The 12,550-nt window shown below is 50.3% G+C and overlaps 1 protein-coding gene across 1 annotated transcript in view; it reads right to left on the reverse strand.

The window, feature by feature from the left end:
• ATCAY (ATCAY kinesin light chain interacting caytaxin) overlaps positions 1–11,512 on the reverse strand; it is a 31,799-nt gene extending 20,287 nt beyond the window's left edge. Inside the window, exon 1 of the mRNA XM_065873855.1 lies at positions 11,436–11,512. Coding sequence (XP_065729927.1) covers positions 11,436–11,512 — 77 coding nt within the window. The remainder of the gene's footprint in view (positions 1–11,435) is intronic.
• Between the last annotated feature and the right edge of the window lie 1,038 nt (positions 11,513–12,550).

Genomic DNA, 12,550 nt, shown 5'->3' on the forward strand with positions numbered 1-12,550 from the left:
CCTTTAATGCTTAGTGGAGCATGAATTTGCAAAATAAAACCTGTTTCTCTGGCCATGCCCAGACTGTTTTTTTTTTTTTTTGGACCACAGCTCATGCTGCCTGACTTTGACCCACGTGCTCTGGCTCCTTTGCTCCCTAGGGAAATAATTTTTCAGAGTGCATGGGGCTGTCAGAGGCTTTAGCTGCAGGGTGTGCTGGCTCAGGGAAGCACTGCAGCGTTAATTCATCTCTGCAACTCAGCAGTGCCAGCTCAGCTGGAATGGGAGCTGGTTAGATGGGGAAGGACAGTAGAATGCTTTTTCTTTTCCTTTAACAAAACCATTCATTCCATCACCTCTGTTCCTTGTAGGGCATGAGCTGGCACCCTCTGTAGGGTGAGATCTATCCATGCTTCTTCCTCCGCACCCGCCACCCCGCCCATCTTTCTCCCATTCACCATGCTTCGAATGTTCTTTGAGTAACCACTACCTTCCAGGTGCATTGGAGGTCTTGGAGGGTCTTGGAGGTAAAGAATGAATCAGATGTTGCCCTGCTCTCATAGAGGTCAAAAGTCAAAATAGAGCAGAGGTCCAAAGGAAATGAAGGGCTTCCCTGGTGATGCAGTGGTTAAGAATCCTCCTGCCAATGCAGGGGACACGGGTTCAAGCCCTGGTCTGGGAGGATCCCACATGCCGCAGAACAACTAAGCCCATGTGCCACAACTACTGAAGCCCGGTCGCCTAGATCCTGTGCTCTGCAACAAGAGAAGCCACCACAATGAGAAGCCCACGCACCACAACAAAGAGTAGCCCCCTCTCGCTGCAACTGGAAAAAGCCTGCACGCAGCAACGAAGACCCAACACAGACATAAATAAATTAATAAATTTATTTTAAAAAAATGACAAAGGAAATGAAGACACATATCCATGCAAAAGCTCATACCTGAATGCTCACAGCAGCATGATCACATTGGAAACAACCCAAATGTCTACCAAGTGATGAACGGATAAACAAAACATGGTCCATCATACAATGGAATATTACTCAGCCATGAAAAGGAGTGAAGTGCTGACACCTGCTACAATGTGGATGGACCTTGAGAACATGATGCTCAGTGAGAGAAGCCAGACACAGAAGGCCACATAATGTGTGATTCCATTTATATGAAACGTCCAAAACAGGCAAATCCACAGAGACAGGTGGTGCATTTGTGGTTGCCACGGGGATAGGGTTTCATTTCGGGGTGATGGAACGTTTTACAACTAGATAGAGGTGACGGCTGTACAACCTGTGAGCTGTTCATTTAAAATGGTTATTTTGGGACTTCCCTGGTGGTCCAGTGGCTAAGACTCCACGTTCCCGATGCAGGGGGCCCGGGTTCCATCCTTGGTCAGGGAACTAGATCCCACATGCCTCAACTAAAGATCCCACATGCCACAACTAAGACCTGGTGCAGCCAAATAAATAAGTAAATAATTTAAAAAATTAGGGCCCAGGGCTTCCCTGGTGACTCAGTGGTTGAGAGTCTGCCTGCCGATGCAGGGTACATGGGTTCGTGCCCCAGTCCGGGAAGGTCCACATGCCACGGAGCGGCTAGGCCCGTGAGCCATGGCCGCTGAGCCTGTGTGCGTCTGGAGGCTGTGCTCCGCAACAGGAGAAGCCACAACAGAGAGAGGCCCGCGTACCGCAAAAAAAAAAAAAAAAAAAAAATTAGAGCCCACCCTAAAATGGTTATTTTGGGGACTTCCCTGGCAGTCGAGTGGTTAAGATTCCGTGCTTCCAATGCAGGGGGCACAGGTTCGATCCCTGGTTGGGGAACTAAGATCTCACATGCCCACCGCACGGCCAAAAATAAAATAAAATGGTTCTTTTTATGTTATGTAAATTTCACCTCCATTTAAAAAAGAAAAAAAGCAAGCTTTAGATTAAGTCAGAAGATTTTAAAGACGGATCTTTTTTTCAGTTTGAGACTGAAGACCACTCACACGCCCATTTCGTGTACACGTTGCTCTGGTCCCTCTGGTCTGTAGCTGACACCCCTGCTCTCAACATGGGGAGGGCAGCTGGTAACTCACAAATAAGTCCGGGACCGGGATCTGGGAGTACAGGAGGCACACCACCTACTTGCAAGGTTACCCAAAATCATGCTCTGAAATTGCAGGCTGACAGCTGATGCACCACCCCTAGTTTTATCCTGCCCACACAGCATTTCACAACATTTTAAATTTGCTGTCAAATCAGAGATACGTCTAGATATCAGTCTTTTCTTGAATCAGATCTGCGCTTCGTGCATGGTAACTGCCACCAGGAGCTGACTGTCCGCCACCCCTGCTCACCTGGGTGTCAGGATTTCCTTCCGGCTCCTTCCCCTCATTTACTCTGCCTTCCCTGTTTCCATCAGTCTGAGGCTGTAATCCCTGTTGTTCTAGAATCAACTAGAACCGTACTTTACCCCCACGGACAGGGCACTCACTCTGTTGGAATGTTGACGGCATCATCATCTTGTTTCCTCCTCACAGTATCCCTATGAGGCAGGTAGCAGCCCATTTCACAGAGGAGGAAACGGAGGCTAAACCAGAAGATGCCCAAGGGCAGAGCGAACCACTCACAGAGGTAGAGCTGAATCCGGTCATTGCCCTCTACTGCCCCCTTGTGTCCAGTCGGCTCATGTGAACAAACCCCACAGGTCCACAGGGCTGCAGCTTTCAAGGTCAGGTGAGACCTGGTTATTTCCACAAGCCCCAGGAAGACCTCAGCTAATGCAGAGCTGAAGCCCCTTCACGAACTCAAAGTGGATCCAGAGGGCTCCCTGCAGCACTTGCTTTCAGTCTGTGCTGGGAAACCCATGTAAAAAGTGGGGTTCCCCCTAATCCACCAGGTGTACAGTGTGGCTTTGTTCTTCTGGTGTGGGTTGACTTGCATCCCCTCCAAAACATAATTCAGGTGTTAACTCCCAGAATCTGGGAATGTGACCTGTTTGGAAATAAGGTTGTTGTAGACATCATTAAGTTGAGATGACATCATACTGGATCAAGGTGGGCCCTACAGCCAATCAGTGGTATGATTGTAAGAAGAGGCAAGTTTGGACACAGAGACACAGAGGAGAAGGCTGTGTGAAGATGGAGGCAGATTCAGATCAAAACTACAATGAGGGGGGCTTCCCTGGTGGCGCAGTGGTTGAGAGTTTGCCTGCCGATGCAGGGGACACAGGTTCGTGCCCCGGTCCGGGAAGACCCCACATGCCGTGGAGCGGCTGGGTCCGTGAGCCATGGCCGCTGAGCCTGCGCGTCCGGAGCCTGTGCTCCGCAACGGGAGAGGCCACAACAGTGAGAGGCCCGCCTACCGCAACAAACAAACAAACAAAAAAAAACTATAATGAGGGGCTTCCCTGGGGCGCAGTGGTTAAGAATCTGCCTACCAATTCAGGGCACACGGGTTTGAGCCCTGGCCCGGGAAGATCCCACATGCCACGAAGCAACTAAGCCCGTGCGCCACAAATACTGAGCCTGTGCTCTAGAGCCCGTGTGCCACAACTACTGAAGCCCACGTGCCACAACTACTGAAGCCCACGTGCCTGGAGCCCGTGTTCTGCAACAAGAGAAGCCACCACAATAAGAAGCCCGCGCACCGCAACGAAGAGTAGCCCCCACTCGCTGCAACTAGAGAAAGCCCGCACACAGCAACGAAGACCCAACTCAGCCAAAAATAAAAACAAACAAATAAATTTATTAAAAAAAAAGAACTACAATGAGGTATCACCTCATATCGGGCAGAATGGCCATCATCAAAAAATCTACAAACAATAAATGCTGGAGAGAGTGTGGAGAAAAGGGAACCCTCCTACACTGTTGGTGGGAATGTAAATTTGTACAGCCACTGTGGAGAACAGTATGGAGGTTCCTCAAAAAACTGAAAATAGAGCTACCATATGATCCAGCAATCCCACTCCTGGGCGTATATCCAGAGAAAACCATAGTTCGAAAAGATACATGCACCCCAGTGTTCACTGCAGCACTATTTAAAATAGCCAGGACATGGAAGCAACCTAAATGTCCATCAACAGAGGAATGGATGGATAAATAAATAAATCTCATATATGTAATGGAATACTACTCAGCCATAAAAAAGAACAAAATAATGCCATTAGCAGCAACATGGATGGACCTAGAGATTGTCATACTGAGGGAAGTAAGTCAGGCAGAGAAAGACAAACACATGATATCGCTTATATGTGGAATCTACAAAAAGCGTACAAATGAACTTATTTACAAAACAGAAATAGAGTTACAGATGTAGAAAATAAACTTATGGTTACCAGGGGGTCGGGGGGAGGGATAAACTGGGAGACTGGGATTGACATATACATACTACTATATACAGAAGAGATAGCTAATAAGGACCTACTATACAGCACAGGGAACTCTACTGAATACTCTTTAATGGCCTGTATGGGAAAAGAATCTAAAAAAGAATGCAGGACCTCCCTGATGGTGCAGAGGTTAAGAATCCGCCTGCCAATGCAGGGGACACAGGCTCGAGCCCTGGTCTGGGAAGCCCACACGCCACAGAGCAACTAAGCCCATGCATCACAACTACTGAGCCTGCGCTCTAAAGCCTGCGAGCCACAACTACTGAGCTCATGCACCGCAACTACTGAGCCTGTGTGCTGCAACAACTGAAGCCTGCGTGCCTAGAGCCGTGTTCCACAACACGAGAAGCCACCGCAATGAGAAACCCACGCACTGCAATGGAGAGTAGCCCCCACTTGCTGCAACTAGAGAAAGCCTGAATGCAGCAATGAAGACCCAACGCAGCCAAAAAAAAAGAAAAAGGGTGGATATATGTATATGTATAACAGATTCACTCTGCTGTACACCTGAAACTAACACACATTGTAAATCAACTGTGCTCCAATAAAAATTTTAAAAAGTAAAAATAAAACACAAGCTTAAAAAATAAAAAGATGGAGGAAGGCAGAGATTGGAGTGATGCATCTACAAGCCAAGGCAGGCCGAGGATTGCCGGCCACCATCTGAAGCTGGAGGTGGCTGGAAGCATCCTTCCCTAGAGCCTTCATAGGGAGTATGGCCCTGCTGACACCTTGATTTTGGATTTTTAGCCTCCAGAACTGTGAGAGAAAACATTTCTTGTGTTTTAAGCAAGTTCTTGGTATTTTGTTATGGCAGCTCTGGGAAACTCACATGCCCTGTCAGCATGAAATCCAAATTTCTCTCCTACTGCATCCCCTACCCCTGACCATGCCAAGGTCCTCTCTGCCCCAGTGCCTTTGCACATCCCACCCCCTCTGCCTAGAGGGCCACTTCCTGCTTTCTTTGACTGGTGAACTTGCTCAGCCTCTCAGGCTAGGTCAGCGTCCTCCAGGAGGCCCCATCTGAATCTGACATCCACCCCACTCCTGCATCCTGCCTCAGAAGCCTCCTTTAGCACTGAATCTGTGGTACTGTGTGCTAATTGCTTGTTTCCTGGGCCGACTGTGAGCCCTTGAAGGGGAGGAAGTGCCTCTTCCTCTCTTGCTTTGGTGAGTCACGGGCCTGGACCTGGGAGAAGCAGCCCTCAGCAAGGGTTTTGAAGGAAGGAGCAAGTGAGGGCACATTATGTAAGTGGCGGGGAAAGGCCAAAATCTAGAAACACCTGTCACCCGGAATCAGCTGTTATTGCAATAGTTCTGGCTTCAGAGGTGGCTCCTGGACCGAATTCCACCCTCAGATCCTAGCCTCTGGCTTAATGTTACTCACAGTGTGAAAGAAGGGAATTGGGAATAAACTGTGGGCCTCAGGACCTTTGAACATGCCTCCTGCTTCCCAACTGGTGCCCCAGGGCTTTGACGGCATTAAGATCGGCTGTGCTGCCTCAGTCTCCCACCCAGGGCTTTCCAGCCTCTGTTTCTGTTTGACGGCGGCCACCTCTGGTGCAGGGTAACAGCAAAACTCTTTCTGGGCATAAGTAGGCTTTTCGAGGGCTCAATGCAGGGCCAGCAGCACTGGGGCTTATCACAGGACTCCTGCAGAGCTAAGTCGGGAGAACCAGAGAGGGAACTGCTGAAAGGCATTCAAGAATTATCCATTGGCAACTTTGGTGGTTTCAGATACTCAGATAAATCTGCCCCTTTTCCTTCTCTGCAATTTCCAACACCTCTGTCCATTCATCTTGCTCTGGTCTCCCCCAGCACCATCACCTCTTGGTTGGGAAACTAAGATCCCACATGCTTATGGCACAGAATAAAATAAAATAAAATGGTTCTTTTTATGTTATGTAAATTTCACCTCCATTTTAAAAAGAAAAAAAGCAAGCTTCGGATTAAGTCAGAAGGTTTTAAAGAGGCATCTTTTTTTCAGATTGAGACTGAAGACAACTTACATGCCCGTTTTGTGTACACATGCAGCATGGCCAAAAAAAACAAAAGGTTGGGGCCCTGATCCCCTAGGACTGTGACCTTACGAGAAGAGGGAGAGCCACGAGAAAGCTCCCCCGGCACATGCAAGCACAGAGGAAAGACCACGTGAGGATGCAGTGAGAAGGCCAGGAAGAGAGCCCTCACCAGAAGCCAACCCTGCTGGCACCTTGATCTCAGACATCCAGCCTCTGGAGCTGTGAGAGAATAAATGTCTGCTGTTGAAGCTGCCCGGGGTGTGGTATCCTGCTATGATAGCCCAGCATCGCTGGAGCACAGGAAAGAGAATGGCGGAGTTGAGGAAGGCAGAAGATGTTAAGGCTGCTCAGAGCCTGCCATCACTTCCTGGCCTAAACCCACGGCTCCTGCATGAGGGACTGCTGAGCTGGGCAACAGGAAATCACCTCTGTGCGTGTGTTGGGCTGGGGGAGGGACATTGCCTGGCCTGCCCTGTGCAGGGGTGGGCAGATACAAACAGAATGGTTAAGAATCCTCCTGCCAATGCAGGGGACACGGGTTCCATCCCTGGTCCGGGAAGATCCCACATGCCGCGGAGCAACTAAGCCCATGTGCCACAACTCCTGAGCCCCCGTGCTGCAACTATTGAAGCTCATGTGCCTAGAGCCTGTGCTCCGCAACAAGAGAAGCCACCGCAATGAGAAGCCCATGCACTGCAACGAAGACCCAATGCAGCCAAAAATAAAATAAATAAAAAAGAGTGGATATATGTATCTGTATAACTGACTCACTTTGCTGTACAGTAGAAACTAACACAACATTCTAAATCACCTACACTCCAATTAAAAAAGAAAAAGGAAAAAAAAGAATAAAAAGTTACAAGCAAAACCCACGACCACTTGGTTATAGAAGGCAGAGCAGGCTGAGACACCATTCAGACATCTAACCCTGTACCTGCCTCTCCTTAGCTATGAGACCCGGGCCAAGCCCTTTCCCACCCTGGTCCTCAGTTTCCCCACCCAACCTTTCTTCAGTCCCTCGATCTGCTTCCGCTGGCTTCAGGGCCTTTGCACGTGCTGCTCTCTCTGCTTGGAATGCTTGACCCCTACCCCCAGCCTCTTTCCCCTGTTCATACCTCTTCATCCTTCAGAGCTCAGGGTCAGCGCCTCCCCCAATGTCCCCAACCCAGTCAGACCCCACCTGGCGCTCTCCAGGTGCCAAGAACCCAGCTGCAATTTTTCATTGGTCTGTGAGGTTATAAGGGACGGCCTGTCTCTGCACCAGACTGTGAACACCCCACAAGGGCGGCTCTCCTGTTCTCCACGTGTCCCCAGCGTCTCACCCAGGGCCTGGCATACAGTCGGTGCATATCACTAGAATAAATGAATGTGGAAGCAAGGCAGGTAGATGGATCGTCTCCAGGCTGCCCTCTCTCAGCGAGGGTCCACAGGTACCTGCAGAAGAGCAGGAGGTGCAGGAAGACGCCACAAGGCAATGGCAGCAGGAGGGGGCTATGGGCACAGGGCGAGCACCCAGACACACCCGGGGCAGCTCGAGGATCCACCCAGGAAGGGATCATTGAGCTCGAAGGAATAGAATTGTGGGTTGTCTGGCATCAGACAGAGGTGCTTATGTTGAGCTGCAGCTGGACGCTGTATAAGGAGCTGTACTCATTTCTCCCAGAACGAGGAGGACAGAGCCTTGACGAAGGCATGTCCCTGACCCCAGGGCTGCACAGCCAGGCCACTATCCTGCAAACACTGAACTACTGAAAAGGGAGAGGAACCCTCTGCAGCTGGGGAAACTCACTTGAAATTCACATTTGCAGCTGCAGTCAGCTCCACTTTGTCTCAACAAGACTTGGGAGAGGAGGGTCTCTTTTATGGGGGAATGGGAAAAAGGAACCAGAGTGAACAAGGTACAGGCTGATAAAAAGAATGAGGCTGAGGGCAGCAAGTCCCGTGGGCAGCCCTCTGCATCTAGACAGCCTGGCTCAGCTGCCTCGCAACTCATACCTCATCGACTTCTCGCGACAACTTCGTGAGCCAGGAATGATTGTCCCTATTTTACAGATAGGAAAACTGAGGCACAAAGATGCTCGAAGAGCTGCCCAAGGTGGGCAAGCGAGCCCACTGGAGAATTGGAATCTGAACCCACGGCTGTCCGGTTCCACAGCTCGTACCCTCTTGGTTCCACTGTGTTGCTTGAAATAAAATTAGAGTGAGCAAGGTGAGTCCTGTGCTGTCATCAGAGAATTTTTTTTATGTCCAGGAAGGGTTGGGGTTTGCCACCCGGGCAGGCAGGGTTGAATCAGAAGGTTCTCAAAGTCCAGACGGAGGGACGCTTTGGTCTCGGACAGGGGCCAGGGTTCACGGGACCACAGGGTAAATGATGCTGACACTGGTTGGAGATGCCTCCAAACCCCAGGTGTTTGGTGCTGGAAGGAACCCACAGAGATCATCCCATCTGTTTCCACCTTTTCCATGGGAGGAAACAGATCTCCCATGCCGGGAACGAGGGACAGCTCCCCAAGGTGGCTCTTGTCCATTCTGGAGCATTCCTAGCCACATCAGGAGCCCCTGATAAAAACAGTCCTTAATTCGCCCAAATTGCCAGGTCCGGGTGTCATCAGACCCCTTTCTACAAATCCAGGCATCAGCACTCCTTGTATTGAGTTAAAGAGAAATACTTATAAGAGGGAATGTAGAACGAAGAACATTTTAACAGTGAAAGAACAGGAGGTCGGCTCCAATGAAGTCGCCGTCTCTTTCCCGAAATACTTGTCTTCCTGAAGACAACGGTACTGTGCAGACAAGAGATTCTCGGCTATTCTGAGGTGGGGATCTATCACTTTATTTTTTATTTTTATTTATTTTTGGCTGCGTTGCTGCACGCGGGCTTTCTCTAGTTGTGGCCAGCGGGGGCTACTCTTCGTTGCGGTGCATGGGCTTCTCATTGCGGTGGCTTCTCTTGTTGTGGAGCATGGGCTCTAGGCACATGGGCTTCAGTAGTTGCAGTACACGGGCTCAGTAGTTGTGGCATTCAGGCTCTAGAGCACTGGCTCAGTAGTTGTGGCACATGGGTTTAGTTGCTCCACGGCATGTGGGATCTTCCCGGACCAGGGATCAAACTTGTGTCCTTGGCATTGGCAGGCGGATTCTTAACCACCGCACCACCAGGGAAGTCCCCATCTATCGCTTTAAGAATCATAAGGATGTGCGTGAAACATTGACACTGAAAACGACTAGACTGGAGAGAGGGCTAAAGATTCTCAAATGAGGGGGTGATGCCCTTGACATCACAGCTTCTCCTGGGACAGGTGGACGGGAAGCTCCAGACCTCCCCCATCAGCCCATTTTGCTTTTGAATGGGCCGGCTGGCCGTACAAAGCATGCACAGATTGGACCATTTGAGTCCAAAGAGTCTACTTTAGACTCAAACCTGCGTCCCTTTCATGCCTGTCCATCACCCTTGTTCTGCCCTGAGCACCCTCACCAACTGAGATCCTTTCCAAATTCTCCTTTCCAGGGTGAATATGCCCAGTCCCTTTGACTCTTCCTTCCTGGATGGTTATGCAACTAACTCTTGGGCATCATCTCCTGTGGGTAAACTCCTTGCATTAAAGTGGGAGGGAGAGGGAATTCCCTGGCGATCCAGTGGTTAGGACTCTGCACTTTCACTGCCATCGGCACGGGTTCGATCCCTGGTTGGGGAACTAAGATCTTAAGATCCTGCAAGCTGGCCAAAAAAAAAAAAAAAAGTGGGAGGGCGATGAGCAGTTGCATCCAGCTGATGAATTAAGGGGAGCCTGTGCTGACTATATTTTCCTTTACCCAACGCCTCGCCAGAGGAGAATACAGAGAGACAAGTGTATCAGCAGTGGGCACGCACAGCTTGCTTCCTACAATTTTGAATTCGTACCAATGACCGTCATCCATTCACCCAATATCCACTGAGCATCAGCTGTATGCCTGTGATCAAACCAAAGGCCCCTGCTCTCGTGGGCTCCATGGTGGGGAACAGACTGTAAACAAGTATGTGAAATACTCAGCATATTCAATCGTATGAAGCCCGGGCGCCTAGAGCCCGTGCTCTGCAACAAGAGAAGCCACCGCGATAAGAAGCCCACACACCACAACGAAGAGCAGTCCTGGCTCGCCGCAACTAGAGAAAGCCCGTGCGCAGCAACGAGGACCCAACGCAGCCAAAAATAAATAAATAAAAAATAACAACAACAACAACACGACACGTATGTATTTTCTTAAGAATCTAGACAAAGAAGTAAGTCTGAAATCAGTTTCACTGGCAGGGCTGGTTCCTCCTGGAGGCTCTGGGGGAGAATCTGTTTCCGTGCCTTTTTTTTTTTTTTTTTTTTTTCGGTATGTGGGCCTCTCACTGTTGTGGCCTCTCCCGTTGTGGAGCACAGGGTCCGGACGCGCAGGCTCAGCGGCCATGGCCCACAGGCCCAGCCGCTCCACGGCATCTTCCTGGACCAGGGCACGAACCCACGTCCCCTGCATTGGCAGGCGGACTCTCAACCACTGCGCCACCAGGGAAGCCCCCATGCCTTTTGCTTTGTTTTGGCTGTGCCGGGTCCTAGTTGCAGCACACGGGATCTTCATTGCCACGTGCGGGATCTTTAGCTGTGGCATGAGGGATCTAGTTCCCTGAACAGGGATAGAACCCGGGCCCCCTGCATTAGGAGGACAGAGTCTAAACCACTGAACCGCCAGAGAAGTCCCTGCCGCAGGGCTTTTAAGGGGTATGACAGGGTCCCTCTGGCTGCTGCAGGTAAAAACACGCTGTTACCTGAATCCATGGGAACCCAGGTAAGAATACTGTAACCGCCCATGAGATGGTTTTAGAAGAATGTTTAGAATTCTTATGATAGTGTGGGAATGGGAGCTATTTTGGCACTTTGGGCCGGGATGGGTGGGGTAGGGAGGTGGGAAATCAATCTTAAATAATTCAGCAAATATCAATTATGCACTTGGCCCGATCAACTGGGGTGCCTCTGCCTCACACCTGGGAGCAGCGTCGGGCCCACTCCTTCCACGTCTGACACGCACACCTAGGGAGCTGTACCTGGGCAGAGTTTCGTCCTGCCATTCTTCCTTCACGTCCACGTTTTCCATCCGGAGCGTGGCTTCAGTGGTCCCCATGGGAGCTGGGAAGCAAGGACCGACTTGAAGCAAGGATGAATCCTGAAGGAGGGCAGTGGATGGAGGTTTTACTGGACAATCATCATAACGACACATCCCCACTCACACACAGAACTTCAGAGATGGATCTGCAAAGAGCTCTTGTGTCCATTGTCTTATTGAATCATTGCCCAGCCCCATGAGGCTTCTCCATTTCACCAGTGAGAAAACAGAGGCATAGAAAGTTGAACACCCATGTGGGTCTGGAGTTTGAAACCAAAGGAGGGGCTGAGCCTCCAGCTAAAAGCAGCCCCCCTTTGAAGCTCTGAAATCCATCCTCTGCAAGGTTCACCATCCCTCCCTTACCTTGGGCTTCAGCTAGGAAGCAATAAATCCAATTAAAGTCATTTACACTAAATGACGTTTAGTCATTTAGTGTTAATGACTGATATAATTAAGCTTCCTTTCTGGGATTGACATTCAGACAAGACCTGGTTAACGCCAACCCACCTCTATCTGCTGCAGCCCACCTGTCCTGCCCCTCTGTCCCCTCCCTTCCCCCAACGAAGAAGCAAGTCGTGACAACTGACCCTAGGACTGAAAAAGGAAGTGCGGAAAGTGCCTGGGGCTGGAAATCAGGATCATCATTTGTACCAACCACAAAATGCCAGGAACCAGCTGGGGGCAAGGATGGGGTGGAGGCAGCACTCTAGGTGGGGCTTGAGCCCTGGGCTGTCTGGGAGTGTGGTGAGAACTGCCGAGTGGGACTGAATTTGGGTCTATCCTGGGGCATGGCAGACTTCCGCTGTCTCAGTTTCCCTGCCTGTGAATGAAAGAATTGGTCTAGAAAGGATCCCCCAGGATCTTATGACTCAACCACTAGTGCAGGTTCTGAGCTTTTAAACCAGTGGTTGTCAACGGGCAGTGATTCTGCCTTCCCCCACCAGACATCTGGCAATGTTTGGAGGCATTTTGGGTTGTCACAAGTGCGGGGGGGGGGGGGGGGGGCGGTGTGCTACTGACATCAAGTGGGTGGAGACCAGGGATGCTGCTCAGTGC

This window comes from Phocoena phocoena, chromosome 3 (assembly GCF_963924675.1).
Source record: "Phocoena phocoena chromosome 3, mPhoPho1.1, whole genome shotgun sequence".
In the NCBI taxonomy this organism is placed as follows: domain Eukaryota; kingdom Metazoa; phylum Chordata; class Mammalia; order Artiodactyla; family Phocoenidae; genus Phocoena; species Phocoena phocoena.